This window comes from Chinchilla lanigera, unplaced genomic scaffold, assembly GCF_000276665.1.
Source record: "Chinchilla lanigera isolate Chin_1 unplaced genomic scaffold, ChiLan1.0 scaffold00090, whole genome shotgun sequence".
In the NCBI taxonomy this organism is placed as follows: Eukaryota; Metazoa; Chordata; class Mammalia; order Rodentia; family Chinchillidae; genus Chinchilla; species Chinchilla lanigera.
In genome coordinates, this window is record NW_004955491.1 from 787,564 (window position 1) to 805,204 (window position 17,641).

General features: G+C 36.6%; 1 protein-coding gene across 6 annotated transcripts in view; it reads right to left on the reverse strand.

The window, feature by feature from the left end:
• Nucleotides 1-17,641, reverse strand: part of Tpk1 (thiamin pyrophosphokinase 1) — a 346,630-nt gene that overhangs the window by 165,623 nt on the left and 163,366 nt on the right. For all 6 annotated transcript variants that reach the window (XM_013504640.1, XM_005404730.2, XM_013504639.1 and 3 more), the window contains one exon: nt 6,044-6,139. In XM_013504640.1, coding sequence (XP_013360094.1) covers nt 6,044-6,139 — 96 coding nt within the window. The remainder of the gene's footprint in view (nt 1-6,043; nt 6,140-17,641) is intronic.

The window sequence follows — 17,641 nt, forward strand, 5'->3', positions numbered from 1 at the left end:
AGCAACATAGAAAAAATCCTAATACACGTACATTGTTTCACTACTTACTCAAGCTATTAGTAGCTTCAAAATGAATTTAAAGATATTGTATACATAATGAACATATGCTCTTCATGTATTTGATTTGTAGTTGTTAATATTTATGTGTAAATAAACAAAATTCATGTGTTTTTCATTTTTATTTCTAGTACCTATTTGATATCATGCATCATTTGGCTTAAAAAGTGTTTAAAAATCAATAGTATAAGGGGCTAAAATGTATTGTAGTTATAGTAAATGAAACTAGTATGAGTTTAAATTTCTAAACTGTGTAGATAGAAATTAAAGGCAACATTTCAGCCTAAATTTTGTATCTTAAAATATTTTAAAATAGCAGCAATTAAATTCTATTCCTATATAATACTAGCAAAGATCTTAAGGAGATTTAGCTTGTTATTCTTAGAGCCTTATAAGAGAGATTTATTTTTGCTTCCACCTAAAGAATGTGCACCACACATTTCTATACGTTTGGAGAAACAGCTTTTAATGTTTTCCACTGAATCTGGTGGTTTAAGACCTCAATTATGTGCAACAGAATTAGAATATTATATATATGTGTGTATATAGATACAGATATATGGAGATACATGGAAATATATTTTTTTAAAGATTCAGAGACATATCACCTGGCATCCAGATATGCAATCCATCAACGTGTAAGGAAAGTACTGTAAAGTCACATAGGTCACACTACCTTTCTGCAGAATAGTTGAGGGAATTAGGTTTAGAATGGATAAATAAATAGATACACTGAGGGAATATTTTAAAATTAATCTCATGCTCTAGATAGTAAACTCCCTTACAATAGGGAGAAAACATAATCCAACTTCTCCAAAATTTTAATATGATATCATAATACAGGACCTCAGCATATTAAACATTGCTTGGCATTACATTTATATATTATAATCAGAATTTCATTTTATATTAAGATGATTTCTTTTTTATTATACTTTGATTACAAATTCATTTGTAACTTAAGAAAAAAGCCAAAAATATAAGATAATTTGACAGAATTTATTAGAAGAAGCATAAAGATTATTTGATAGTGTCTTTATGTATCTTAGGGAAAAACGTGAAATTCTTTATGATCTTCTATTGAGACAAGAAGTTACAGAGAGAAAACTTGTGATAATCCTGTTACTCTTGCTTTTACTTGAAATCAAATACAACAGTATACTTCCAGAACAAATGTAAAATCAGACGGAAGCTCACAGATACTCTATTTCTTAAGATTTAACAGACAGTAGCTCCCCCTTATTCTTAGAAATATGTTCCAAGACACCGCTGATTGTTGGAAGCCGTGGGTCCTAGCAATAACTACACATACTATGTTTCTCTCAGCTAATACATATACACCTATCATAAAGTTTAATTTATAAGTGAGTCATAGTAAGTGATTAATAAGAATACCTAATAACAAAACAGCAATTACAACAACATGCTAGAATAAAAGTGATGTGAATATGGTTAGTTTCTCTTATTGTATCAAATAACCCTTTTTCTTCTTCTGAGGCAAAATAAATCAATGTCAAAAGTAAATAATGTAGGAATTATGATATAGAAGCATTAGGCTATTACTTCTACACAAGCCCTGTGATAATGTGACAGTTAATCTAGTAATTAAGATTACTGGATTACTAGAAGGTTACTAGATCTTTTCATGAACAACTAGGTTCACACAAAAAAGCATTTAGCATTATTTTCCTTCCTTTCATGAAGTCCACATCCGGTGATGAACACAGCCATGGCCATCTTCCTTGCATGAACATGAATGCTGCCGTCTTCCCCAGAACAGCGGAACAAATTAAGTTCGTGAACCAAGGTACCAGTGTGTGTGTGTGTGTGTGTGTGTGTGTGTGTATGAATGACAAAGCAATGATTCATATTCCAGATATCCCAGAGGTACAAAGAGGGGTAGTGTGAAATTTCAACATGCTACTTAGAATGGTGCAAAATTTTTAAAATGCAAATAATTTCTGGAATTCCCTGTTTAATATTTTCAACTACACCTGACGACAGATAACTGAAACTGCAGAAAATGAAACTACAGAGAAGGGAAAATTACTATATCCATTTATTTCAGCCTGAACGAGAGCTGTGTTGAAAAGTTTTAATTATGAGTAATGTAGCTTTCACTCTATGCTTTTTTAAACACCAAGCTAATCCTAATAATCTCCATCATAAATATCTTTAAATTATTTGTCAGCTCACTGAAGTTGAAGGAGTTAAGAATATATTATCCCCTAAAACACTCTAACATACTGAATATTTACGTTAAGAGCACTTTAAAAACAGCCCAATATAAAAAGATTATTCTATCATACTGTTTCTTAAGAGGAGATCAATCTCTTATGTGGAAGAGGCAACACTTTATCCTTAAGCATGAAAAATTAAGACCAAAAGAATTCTGAACAGAGCTGGTTAAAAGAACTTATCTGTTAAAGTTCTCCACATATTTAGTTGCTTCTTCACAATTCAATATTCTCTGCCCAACCCAGTATATAAATAACTGATTCTTTGCTGTTTTTATTTTATAGAAAAAAGATAAAACAAAATTTCATGACAAGATGACAGGTGAATAACAACAGTTAATACAATGCATACTATTATCTTTAAAGTAGTTACTCGGAGTACAAGATATGGGCATAAAAAATTCTCCAGTGGATATTAGCACAAACCTCCCTTTTCTATGAGCTAAGAGACACTAATAGTATAACTAACCTAAGTAATTGGTTCTAAGTACCCTTCATTTCTTTATGATGGCTCCTGTACCACGTAAAATGTGTATTAAATAAATGTATATGCTTTGCTCCTATTGATCTGTCTTACATCAATTTAACTCTGAGACTCAGGTGAGAACCTGCAAAGAGGGAGGAGGAGTTCTACTGCCCTCAAAACACTGTCAGTTTACCATACACACTGAAAATCTCTTGAAACACTCTTGTCCCCTTGCTTCCAAACTCCAATTTGTTTATTATGTTTCCGCTTCCCTGAGCACAGAACATACCAAATACTCACACAGCACCTCTTCTATACCAGTGCCAGCATTAAATTTCCCAGGAGCAGACACAGCCCCAGCTCATGGGCTGCACGATGAAGCTGGGAACAAAAACTTCAAGAAAACATTTAAAATCAGTGAACAAAATGACTACAGCATTCAGAATGCTCGGAAGGAAAAATAAAGCACGAAAATAGAGTAGCAGAAGATAATGAAGAGTGGTAGTTAAGGAAAGCCAGACAGAAAAGAAAAAATAATTCCAGGCAGAAAGGCAAACATGTGAAAACACCTACAGGTAAGTGGGGTATGGTATACTCCAGGAACAAGGAGAAAGACTAACATTGGATAATGGCAGAGAACGTACTGGATCCACAGTGGCTGAGCAATAATGCATTTCTCTGCAAGCAAGAGCTCACTGCTAGGCTAAGGCAAGGGCAGTGAGCTGCCATTACCCAGTCACAAATTCTTCAGGATGCAGCACTTTGTGACACAAAGCCCATGACAACTTATGAGCCACATCCACTTTCCCCCTCAGCAGCTTCTACTCTATCACTAAACACAGCTGAATTATAGGGTTGTTGCTTGTTTCTTCCCAGTATGCGTCTCTTATCAGGTAACCCTTACTCAGGATTGCCAACAGATTAGCCACATCTCCCTCAAATTTTATATGTGATCATTTTATCTTCACCCCGTCTGAAGCTCTTTCAGGACTCCATTCTTGTTGAGATATGATTCTTGGGGCCAAAGTAGAAATGGGAAGCAAAGAGCATCTAAGTGAAACAAGCTGGATGAGGAGCATCTTCAGATGCTGCCAAGGGCTCTTCAGCTACCTAAACTAAGCATTTACTATTTCTAACATTCTACTCATCAACATGCAGGAAGACAAGGACCAAGGAACCTTGAAGAGAGGGGACATCACAGTGTAAATGATCCACTGGAAATAGGAAGGCTTAAAGGCTCAGAATGGCATTTATAATGTGAATCAGCAGAAAACAAGTGAAAGTTTTGAAAAGCTTGCAGTTTGCTCAGAAAAGAAGCACAAGTAAAGTTGAAGTCAAAGAGGATATGGTTGCTGGAGATATTAGTGCCATTAAAAAGAAACCAAGTACTTCCCACCAGGACAAAAAGAAAGATGCCTTGAAGGTATCTCAGGAACCAGCAAGATCCCATGTTACAGGTCTAAGGTCATTAAAATTGAAATCTTTTGAAAGCCTTTGTTTTGAGAAAAGAGGCCTCAGGTATTCTGCTTATTCAGAGTTACCTTGGAAGTATTTCCCCATGTTCATCCAACCAAGCACTCAGAAGCCACTGCAGCCACGGTCCAAGAGGACCTGGCTACTGCTCACACTGGCAGCAGACTTTGCTGCCATCCATACACATGATACTGATTTTGCAGGTGTGCAGAATACAGGAGTTACAGGGTCATGGAGGCTTCCACTCAGATTTTAAAGGAAGGCCTGGAAGTCCATATAATGTGTAACAGTGTATAAGTCCCTGCCAGAAGGCCCTAAAAGAGCCATGTGTGACACTGCACGTATGAGGCTAAAGCTTCACCAGAAACCACAGGAAGCTCAAGATTTTAGGGATGTGGAACATCAGCCAAAGAAAACTGAGCAAAGGCAGTGAGCAGAGCCAACCCAAGGGAGAGGCCATCTGAGGAGGAACCAGCAAGGCCCTAGGAATGAGGCTGGCTATACCCTATGGAGATCACATCATGTCACCATATTCTCTGAATGCTAGTCATGGAACTACAGGATCTAATGTTTACTTGTTGCTTTTCTGTCTTGCTTTGGTCCTATTACTTTCTGCTCCCCTGTTCCTCCCCCCTTTTGTAATGGAGATGGTTAATAATTAATAATTAAATGGTGCCACTGTGTCTTGGAATTACATAACTTGCTTTCTGAATTTTACAGGCATGCACAGGTAAAAGTTATTGTGAATCTGAGAGGAGACTGAACTTGGGATTTTGAGCAGTGCTGTGACTATTGAGGCTCTAGTGAAAAATAGTGCATTTCTGATTGTGTAATTATATGGCAGCATAATTACATAATATTAGGTAAAATTAAGACCTTGTCTTTATTTGGAGATTAAGTATTGTTTAAGAAGATGTGTTTGGATGTCAAGTTGACAATGGTCAGACACATGATGGTTAATCTTGAGTGACTTGAGAGACACCCAGGAGATAGCAAAAGACACTTCTGGTTGTGTCTGGAGGAGACATGGAGCCTCTATCTGGTCACTGGACCTTTTTTCTCTGGTGCTACTTCTCGGATGCTAGGCATTAAGCAGCTTTCCTCTAGCATGCCTTTCTGCCATGAGGTCTTGGAGCTAGCTGCCCATGGACTGAAACCATGGGCCAAAATAAACCTCTTCTACTTCAGGCCACAAAAAAAGAATTTAACGAATTTCATATTTCATTTCAATAATTATCAAAAAATGTAGCAAAATATAGTCTTAGTTATTAAATAATGAATGTGATTAAACACTGGGATTATAGATGACAAATCATGACTGAATACCTTAAAGAATACATAAATGAAAAGTACTAGATTCTTCTCCCACTTAAAAACAAAAGGGTGAAATATTTTGTGTGTTCACATAAAAGCTGCAGTGATGGCTGATGGGCCAAGTAAAAGGCATAGCTGTCTGTCTGATTTGTGTATACAATATGTAAAGAGATATATTACAAAAAACATATATACTTCTGCACAACAATAACAACCTAGAGATGAACAATAAACTCTGATCCCGTACACGGTCCAGTGCACCCACTTTATACCTTGACATTATAAGACCTTCGTATTTGTGACCTTTGATTTACATGTACCTGTTAATGTTTTAGCGGCCCAATATAAATTTATTTCATATATACAAAAAGACATAATATAAATCCAAACAGAATATCACAAAATTAATAAATATTTCCAATACATCAGAGCTTTAAGTGGTATTTTAGAACCTTGGTAAGGAGAACTTTAGCCCCTAAACAAGTGTCTAGCTTACCTGTAGGCCTCTTTCTTTTATTTTTTTCTGAAGCACTTGCAGGCACTTGGTAAAGTCAGTGTAGTCCTGATCAGGAGTTGCAATAAGTTCACATCCCTATGTGTGGAAGAAAAAGAAAAAGTAAGAATAAGTAAAGATTTCTGTCTTATGAACATGATCAAGAGCTACACAAGGAAAGACAAGTTAACAGACATATTCTATTAGGCCTGTATGGTTCCACTATCAATAGAATCATTATCATTGTCTTTTTATTTCACATGACAGGACGTTTAAGGAATAATGTTAAAATATTACAATAATGGGCTGATTGCAGCAATCATTTTTTATGAAGAGAATGTAGATGATACTACATTAATGGTCTTTAAAAAACAGTGACGAGATGACATTAAAGATAAACCTGAGGGCCTTGTACAAGTATAATAAATTATATTCACTGTGGAATTATCTGAAATCAAAATGAAAGTATTTCTAAAACATTTAAGTTCTTTAAGAAACCTTGTAAGTTTACTTACATAACTGGAAAAGCTAATGTTAATACTGAACTAATGATAAAATTTTACATTTTATGTAAAATCAAGCTAGCTCTCCTATAAAATTTCCTTATACCCTCTTCTCATACGAAAAGCAGCACAGTGCTATGCATGCATGAATGTCTCTTGTATTATCTTTCAGACATAATAAGGAGAATTTATAAGTTCTTTGTCTTCTCTCCTATAGAGAGTCTATCTACTGCAAAACACTGACACATATTTATAAATACAAAGCCACAAAAATGCCAAATTGTTGTCACTAGTGAACTTAGATGCCTCGCGAGACCGTGCTTTTGAAATGACACTTTCTCCTCCAATGTCACTCGGAGGCAGAGGTACGCAAAACCAGACCAGGATGGGACTTCAGACTTCTTTATTCAGGCATAAGTCAGTTCTTGGACTCTGACAAACAGCTGAGCAAGGGAAAGTTAAATATAATCTATTACAAAAAGTTGCCAAAGAGTTTTCAAGGATACAAAACACCCATACTACCTCTTCAATTATTCTAAGAACCATTCTGAGTCGATTTAAAAGTTCTTCTTTTACCTCAAGGTCTTTTTAACTGTGTCAAGCACAATCTGTGCTTCATTCATTTATGGCTGTCCTATGATATAGTAGTGACCAGTGAAAAAATTAACTTCTCATCATTCAGAAATATATTATGCTGTAAAAGATACATATGTCATCTTTACAAGACATACACTTCCTTGACCCTAAAGAACACTGAAATTTACTACATGATCACTAAGCAAGGACAGAAAGAAGTGACTTGTTTCAGGCTAGCATGTGTAAGAAAGAAGAGCTGAGCATATGCCACAGCACATAGGGAGATTATCAGGACCGAAGAGATTACACGCACTAAACCAAAAATCATCATACTGAAAGTTTCTTGAGGGCAGGAACTGTTTTATTCATTATTGTTTCCAGTGCCTGGCATGAGGATGCCATATAGTAAATGTTCAATACCTATTTAAATAATATTCTTAGGAAGCAGAAATGTATTTTATTAAATGATCTTTATAGACGTGTATAATAATAAAGGGCTAGAACAGTGGTGGTGAACCTGCATGCTACTGCTGGCTACTTGTTATCACTGAAAGCTCTAAAAGGTTTGCTGTCATTGGGTGAGGACAATCAGGCAACCTACTGCTAAATAAAACAGGTGTGACCATAGAAAAGCGCCTTTCTTTTGTAAATACTGACAATAGGGAAAATCGTATAAAAGGAAATAGTATCTGGTAGGTAAATTGAAATAGTAATACAGTAGATGGTTAACACATCATTGTCTATCTTCACAGAACCAGGGCAGAACCACATGGAAAATCACAGACAAACAGACCCCAAGAAATAGTCTATACCACTGGAAAATTGTGTTAAGAAAATAAAATCAAGAGGTAAAAACTGACTTACCGACAATTCACTAGCTAGGCAGTAATTAGCAGCAATGACATTAAAAAGAAAAACAAGCCACCTGAAACATGAGCAAGAGTAGATTATCCTACTTTACCTTATAACCAAAATTGGTATACAGAAAAATCTAGGTCAGGATGGAGAGAGATTCAGATACCTACACTGAGTACATCTACACACTCTAGGTGAGGTATCTAACCACCATTCACAGCGTTTTGGAATTGTTCTTGGAGTTTCGATGATTCTAAACACAGTTGGAAAAGGACTATGGAAAACTCTCTTATAGCTCTCGGAACATTTAACATTTAGAAGGGAGACTTGCAAAGTGAAGTACTAGGCAAGGGCAGTAATAGACCTTGGCTGCCCTGACTGCTGGGTCATATGGCAACATATTAAGACCCCAGAGAGAAGACATAGAAAGCTAAAGACAAGAAATACTAAGGTCCCACAGACAAGGGGTAGTGTGGTATCATAAAATGCTGGCCTGCATCTTGTATATTAATATTTATAATTATTTTTTGTGGCATGAAACTTAATTTTCCTGGGACACTGAATATTTTCAGTGATTTGATGCTTTAAAACAAAAACTAGAAATCCTTCATATTCGCTATTGAAGGACCTAGAAGATAATAAATGGAATTTGGCCAATTAGGAAAGTATAAGACTTTTTTGTTTGTTTGTTTGTTTGTTTTTGTTTTTCTCCGGTACCAGGAACCAAACTCACGACCTTGCGCTTGCCAGGCAGGCGCTTTTGCTGCTGAGCTAAATCCCCAGCCCCTAAGACTTTCTAATAAATAGTTGACAATACTAGTTTCCTAACAGAAATACACACATTTTATTTTAAATGATGGAGAAATCGTCCTAAAACATAAACAGCAAAATTTTTAAAAACAGTCTTAAGATGTCAAAGTTTGAGTGTAAATTTTTAAGTGCTGCTATCTTTGAATTTTTTTAGTTGAATGCAATTTTTTGATACACTTTGAGCTAGAAGATAGCTCTGTTTTCATAGTATACCTTTTGTATGCATTTTTGTCTACATACATATATTTAAATAACTCTAACAAGCTGCTCTGATGAATATTCCTCTTTTTTCAAACTGGATTATTATTTCTTAATATTACCTTTTATTAATCTTGGCTTCTAATGAATTAGAAAGATTTAGATTAATGTCAAAAATTTCAGTATAATTCCATATACAAGTTATTCTACTTTTGTTTTAACCTAAGAGATTATTTCCTTTTGTTTGGTAGTGTGGACATTGGAAATTCCATCTGGAGTTTGGGATTAAGCTCTGTTTTCTGAAGTAGACATTTATCAGGAAGCCCTGCCGTTGGGAGTAAGTGAACTTCCATTGATAATGAAATAGTCCCAACTTGATTGTATACAGTGTATTCTGCATACATAGTATGCGCAACTATATAGACTGCCATGGGTGATAGGTTATCCTTAGATCAGAAAGTTGAGACCATTCTGAAAAAAATGTTTGGAAAGTGTCTCAGGCTTAATCACACCTTTATATTTCATTCATATAAGAAGATAATTAAAATTCATACAAAAATCGCTAAAGAGCCTATGTTATAGACCCTTAACTATCAATTTTACTTAAAATATAACTTTCCACATATATATGGAAAGAGTAGCAAAAACTTATAGGGGTGGAAAGGTAATAAATATCATCTACCAACAATATTGTTCATGAAATTTGGAAAGACGATCATACAAATGTATGAGAATACAAAGGGCCAAAAAAGGCAAAGGTAATTTGGGAAAAGAATCAGGTAGTTGAATTTGTCCTTCTGGGTATTCAGATTTATAGAGTTACAATAATTAACAAGTAGGATCCTGGCAAAATACAGCACTGGACAATGAGCACAAGGGCAGAAGTGCTTGCGTGATACACAACCGGCTTGCAGGAATCAGACAGTGACCAGTACACAGCAAGCATCCATGTGTAGCTGCTGAATAAAAAGCTGCACAGAACTGAAACGACAGAAACAGACCTACATACGTGGATACCTGACAAGGCACTACCAGGGTCTAAAGTCATTTGCCAGAAAATAGAGTAGAAAATGATCCGAACTTGAACTAGGTAAGATGAAAAGATCGACAAATGCACAGACTTTAATAGAGAACTTTTGTTCACTCAAACCAACATTAATAAAGTAAAAAAGGGAGCTGCAAAATGGAAAGATATTTTCCCTGCATGTAACTAATAATGGTTACTACCCAGAACACATAAAGGACTTCTAGGAACCTATAAAGAGTAAGTAAGTGTATGAAAAAGGACAAAATATTTTAATAGGCAAGCTATAAAAGAATAAGCCTGAAAAAGCCAATAGAATAAATGTTCTTTACTAATAATTAGAAAAAATGGAATTAAAAACTACCTTGATTATGTATTCCACATGCCTCACATTACTACAAAAATAGTGGCCTACTCAGTCTCTGAAGCATTCTGACAGAGAAAATGAATAAAGAAGTAAAACACGTAGCCAGTACAGATGTATCATATGTTCATGAATGACAGAATCATACCGATAGTAAAATGCCATAGAATCTCAGACACTGGTCCCAGGACCTCAGAACATATGAATAGCTATACATGCTCTAGCCTCCTTGATAAGATGCCGCAGTATTAGTAAGAAGCTTATGTGTATCCTCCTGTTGCATCCAGTGGTGGGGGTGTCTCTGAGTGACCCTCTGCTTTTCTCTGTCTCCTGCCCTCACGCCAGCAAAGAATGCAAGGGTGGGGCTCTCAGTGAAAAATGGAGGAGTCAGGGCTGGTATAGCATGATGCAAAAGTTTATTTTTCAAGTGTGGCAAATGCAGAGAAAGCAGAAGAAGAGCTATCTCAGCAGCAGAGTGGTACTGCGAGATAGGGGGCCTCTGCTTGGGATGGCCTGGTGAGTATGAGATGTGTCCACATCTACAGGGGAAAACTGCTTTGCTGACTGGTGTGGGCTAACCCAATAGGGTTTTTCACCTTTGTTTCTGGGAAGGGGACAAGGCCAGGATACCATTTGGGTAACATTTTCATAAAGGACAGAGTAGGGTACATTTCTTTTTAAGCACATGGTACACAATTACCATATGATGATCTTACAGTTGTCAGCCACAGATAACCATGTGATGATTGTACTCTGTTAGTCACCTGTGTTTTGCCCTGGGCTTTTGTTTATATCCTTCCAATTTTTCCCTACACTCCCATGTGCTTAAAATCATCTCTGTATTATTTACAATACCTAATACAATACAAATTCCATGCACATAATAGTTATGCTATATTGTTTGGCAGAAACAACAACGAAAAATTCTATACATGTTCAATATTGTTCAAATTTTTTCCTAAATTACTGTTGATCCACTGTCGGTTGAATTTTAGGCTGTGGTACCTGTGCATACCTCAGCCAATTAAATGCACATATAACATGTTAAAACTGTGTTAATGACTTTTACATGTGACCTAGCAAAGCTTTTGTTGAAGTATAAAAGGAATACAGTATAGTTTTTCAGATTCAGACTTCAGATGGCCACAGGAGTTTTGAACTGTACAGGTAACACTTCTTAATCTGAGTGGCAGTTACCTAAATCTTTGTTTTAGACTGGGGATATAGCACAGTGGTGGGGGCTTGCTTGCTATGCACACGGCCCTGTGGTTGATCCCCAAGACCACAAAAAGAAATAATTTTTTTTATGATTTTACGTTGTACATTTTAAACATTTCATACTGTTTTTTAAAAATCACCTAGTAATTATTACCGAGAAATGCACATAGTGCTGTTTCATTTTTGTAGCCCTTCTACCAAGAAAAGGTTTAAATATCCATTAAAATTTGGTTCATGACCAAATAGATTCTCTTTTCTACCTTCCTACTAAGGGGGTACAAACCTATACTGACAGGAAATTTATAATTAGCTCATTTGACAGCTAAATAATTCTATTAAAATCGATAAAAATTTTATATGAAGTTGAAGTATATCTTCGTTTATTGCCTTATAACAGGTCTTAATTTCACTCTTTGGGATCACACAGAAAATATCTTGTATTCCCCTTAAATACCAACACTTACATCATTATTTTCTCATATCTATTCTACAGATCCTGATTGTTAAGTTGTTTAAGATCCAGACCCCTCTCAGCTTGAGGGGACACTCAATAGATACAACAAGTGTGGGTTCCCCAGGTGCCCCATGTCTCAGGACAACACTAAGACGGGGCACCCCCAGCCCTTTACCGTGAAGTAAGCCATCTCCCCAATCTACAATATCTGAAGCCCCTCCCCTTTCTCCAAGTGGGACATATTCTCAGACCCCCAGGGGATTCCTGAAATCACAGATAACATGAGACCCAATGCAATGCTCCTGCATACATGCATCTGAAAGAAAGTATAATTTATAAATTAAGCATGGTAAGAGATTAGCAACAACAACCACTAATAAAGTAGATTATACAAACGTACTGGGATAAAATGTATATGAATATGGTCTTTATCTTCTTGTGCTGTATTCACTTTTACATGACAATGTGAGATATCACAATACCTACATAATAATATAAACTGAGGCAAATGTGGGAACTGAGCTGCAGCATTATACCATGACATAAGGGTTAGCTGAATCCCCACAGCCGATGTGATAAATAAGACAACAGCAAAATGGCAAGTAATGTATATAACAGGGATACAGTCGACAAAAGGATGATTATGTCCCCAGACAGGACAGACAGAGACGGCAAAAGATATCAATATACTACTGCGAATGGACTCAGTTAAAAACTTATGAACTGCTTATTTCTGCAATTTCCTATGTCATATTTTTGCACTGCAATTGAATTTAGGTAACTAAAAGTGAAACCACAGATAAACGAACTCAACAAGCCACATTCTAAAAAAAAAAAAAAAAAAAAACCAAAACCAATACCCAGATAAAATGAACACATATCTAAAGGAAATAACATTCTGCAAAAGAAAGACATTTTATTAAGAAAATGTCATAATGCATTACGTATTATAAATTATTTCAAATATGAGTGTGAGTTCTGCAATAAAAAAAATTCAAGATGATTTATGTCAAAATGACAAAGTACTTACAAATACAACTACTTTCCTGCATTTTTTATTTAAATTGCTTTGGTTCTGGCTCCATCAATAAAGTAGTTTCTCTCAAAACTGCTACACAAGAATCATATATGGAAACATGCAAAGATACTCTCTGTGCATGGTACAGTATAAGTAATGGAGTTTTAGGAAATATATAAATCATGCTATGAAAACTACAGATTAAGATGCACTTGAACTCAGAAACAGTTAGAAAAATGACAATAATAATAATTATAAATATTTCATGAACATTGTACAGTAAAAGGAGCTCACTTGCATAAAATTATATATATGCATACCTAGATGCTGGGAGGTATTAAATGTAAAAAAATCCCAGTGATACTAGTTACTAAGAACAAGTCCATTATCTAGTATCTGTTGAATTAACAAAGTGCTAAATAAATGATAAAAATATGAAAACTAAAACAAAGGCTAAGAGTAACTGGAAGTAAAGAACCCAGGGAGAAAGCATTTGTTGCTGATAAAATCCAAGAGTTGCCTAAATAAGAACAAACTAAGAGATGCGTAGGGGTTTCCCAACACAGAGTGACTCCGTGACACCACCATCACCACCAGGCAAGATAAAAATGTACACGAAATGCATGTTGCTACGTATATGCTCTGTGTGCCTGCCGTGCAGACAAAGTGAAAACAGCTTGATGCTCCTCCTCCTAGCAACTCCAGATCCCACCAGCTGCTAGGAGCACTCTCAACCACGCCACACATTCTCAACATTAAACGAACGGAAGATTTAGCTCTTAGGTAGGTATTCAACCATGCACATCAGATAACTATCTTATTTTTACGTGATCCCAAAGTCTAAACTAACCGCGCAACTGTCAACTCTCATTTTATCCCTGGACGCGTCTCACGACCATTATGTAACATACATGGAAGAAACCACTTGTATCAGAAAGTTACTGTGGGAGTAAAATAAGACATATGCATGACAATCCTTTGGAACTACCTTCCTTAACTGAGTCTTGGTAAAATGCTGCCTTCATGCAGTGCACACTGAACCCCCGCTCTTATTCCTGTGCTGTCACGTGCTTCCACCTCCCTGCTCTGGCAGCCTTGATCTTGGATTCTTTTCATTTCTCCGTCATACCACCATCTAACACATTACACATTATTTTTGGTCCCTTCTTCTCAGGATGTTCACTCTGTGAAGGGAGATGTAACTTAGCTGTGTTCATAGTTACACCCAAAGCACCTTAAACACCCTGCAGTAAACACTGGTCACCTTTGCTGAAGTGCGGATGTCTTGTTCATTGTATTCTTCCAAGCAGCCAGCAGTATGCACATGGAATCTGCTGCTTCTATCTAACTGTAACTAGGTAGGAAAACTCTACTGAAAAAGATAAACAGAACACCCTATTCTTTCCTAAAATTCCTAAAAGGTTTGGCGACCTTAGATTTTGATGTGAATAAGGCTGCAGAGATATAATAGCTGATGCTTTTCATTCAGAATGGTATCTCAGTCTTTTTACAAGCAAAAATCAGTCATTAGAAGACTTTTCCTAAATCAAACAAAAGCTAAATGAACCCCTTAGTTTAAGATTTTTGTAACAGATCAAAGCTAATCAGCAAAATGAAAAACCTGAACTCTAAAGTCAAACAGGTCATATTTAACATCATACTTTTGAGTGGTATTTTCTTTTCTTTGTATGTAAAAATACAACTACTAGAACTTCCCAGTGCCCCTCTGACACACTCAACTGCAAGCCATCTTTTATATCGGTGCTAAGAACATACTGTCAAAAGTATGGGAACATGACCTAAATAACATGAAGATATCAGTCTTTTTATTTCCTCCATGTTCTTCAAGCACTTCTATACTTTATATTTCTTTTTTTAATTTTAAAGAGAACGATAAAAAAGAACAATAGCAAAATACTAACAACATACGTAAAAATAAAATAAGGCAAAAACAATAAAAATGATACAGGGTTTCAGAACAAAATGATAGGAATTAACAAAGACTGTTGTATTACATACTTTGTAGAGTTTTAGGGATACATACATCATACTTCTATAAAGTTGGTTTAGTTAAAAAATACTGCTTCCTCAGCTTCAGTTCCACTGTTAATAGATAGGCACACCTGCTTGTTCTTTGGGTATTACCTCTGCATTTACTAAATACACAATTTGATTCCTAAAATGTGCCAGAAATTGTATGAAACATTTAACTAGTTTATTTCCCTAACCACTGCAGATGGCTTAGAGATGAACATATGCCATTCTGGTCAAAGGAAGCACAAAAATTGCTATGTGCATGAACACCCAGAAGAAATGTCTTCTCTTTAGCAGAAAATATGCTGGGGGCAGTCACTCCACAAAATGAGAAGGCAGCCTGGACGGCCAGGGATCCACAGCGCAGTGCCTCAGACTGAGGCTTACGTGGTAGGTGGAGAATTAAGAACTAGAAGAAGCTCATGCAGAGGGTTTCGACGGCCCAGGTGAGCATCAACAGAAGCTAAATCCACCACTGCCATTTTCAGTTATGTGATGCAATGAATAAACTTTTGTTGCAGCCAGTTGTTTTCTGTTGCTTGCAATATAAAGAATCCTTGTCACCAGCCTTGTTACAGATGGAGCAAATATTAATTTATATGGCTTAAGAATAAGACATCTAGAAAATGTATTATCGGCATTTAGAAATGAAATAAGTACTAGCTGCGTTAATAATTAAGTTTTCTATTGGCTATGGAATGTCAGTATCTAGAAATTTAAAATGTAAGAATTTATACATTAGATACATTTCGAGATCCAGGGAAGATAAACATTGCACAGAGTGTACAGGTGCAGAATAAAAAGGTAAAGGGTTCCTAAAGACATGATATGTTGGCCTGGTATTAGCAAAGCTTTTATTATTGGGTAGTGAATTTAGACTAATCAAGTACTGTGATTATGGCATTAAGGGTGTGGCTCAGTGGCATGTGCCTGCCTAGCACGCCTGGGGTGTACTCCTAGCACACTAATTTTAAAAAGTATTGTCTTTATGATAGTGGTCATTCTCATTCAGCCATTTAAGCATGGATAGGAATTTATAATACATGGAGTTTTATCACAAAGAATAACATATTAACATTTTAGGGTTTTATCCCCAGAGTTACCCAAAAGATTCTAAAGAATAGCTGAAGTTTCTGCAGAAACAACTGAAAATTAAATGAGGACCACATTTTCATATTTTGCATACATATACACACAGATGGTGAGAAGTAATTGTCAACAAACTTGGCAAGAAAACTGGGAGCTATCCAGTGGATTGGTAAAACGCAGTTCTGTGTGTGTCTGAGTGGGTCATGAAGGCATGAACTTGGGGTCTGTATCCAGTCCCTCTCCCTTCCGCTGCAGGCACTGCTCCTCTGCCGGATTTCCAGGCACCATGAACTAAGCATCTTGGCTCTGCCAAGCACTCCTACCGTGATGTTTCTGCCGTGAAGCCAGCCAGCCATGGACTGAATCTCCTTAAAATGTGAGCCAAATGAAGCCTCTACTACTGTTAAATTGTGGTATTGGTTACTGTGTCTCAGCAATGGGGAAGTTGACCAAAATAGAGAATTTAGACCAAAGAAGTAGGTGTTACTGTACTTTATCATTGGTTCAGAAGCCTTGAGAAATGGTTTACGGAGGAATTTAGAAAGGTCTGGAGAGCGCCTTAGAGAAAACCTAAACAGTGATTCTGCCAAGGCTCAGAAGACCAGAATGCTGAAAGGAATACAGACACTAAAGGTCAGGCTCAAGAGGGCTCATTTCAGTACAGCCTTCACTGCCAATTGGACTATAGGCCATGTGTGCTGAACTATTGCAAAAAAATGTGTCTACATCTTTCCCATGTTCTGAGACTTTGCAGCAGAGATTAAGGGTAGTGGACTATTTGATCTGGTGAAGGAAATCCATGGTAGCTCAATATGCAGGCTGTGGTGTGGGGACTCCTGTCTGCTTTCAGCCATATTCACAGTGAGAGTTTGGTACAAAAAGAAGAACTGAAAATTTTGAAAAACTTAAGTTTTGTCCCAAAGGAATCATGTGTAAACTTGGGACCAAGGAAGGTGAGGTATCTGAACAGATGAGCAAACCTAAAAAGAAACCAACTTTGAGCAGCAACAAGAAGAAAGATGCTTTCAAGTCATCTCAGAACTCAGCAAGACACTAACCATCACAGGCTCAAGGATACAACAGCATTGAACTTGTATTTGAAAAGAGAGTCCCATAACCCTGGATGAGAAAGGACTCCTAGGGAATTGGCTCCTCAGGATGCATTTCAGTACAGTTGATCATTCAGAGACTGACTGCTGCAGCCATGTTTTCAGTGGACCTGGCCACTGCTTCCTCTGACGGCAGATTTTGTCATACTCCACACATTGCTGGTTTGAGAAGTGTATAGAGTGCAAGAGCTGTGCAGTCAAGAAGACATCTACACAGGTTTCAAAGGAAAACTGAAGTCAGGCAATGTGCCCCCGTGGTCCTGAAGCTATCGGAATAAAGCCAAAATGCAATGGAAAACCCAGGAAGCTAGAGGTGTCAAGAACATGGTATGTCAAGAACATGCTGAAG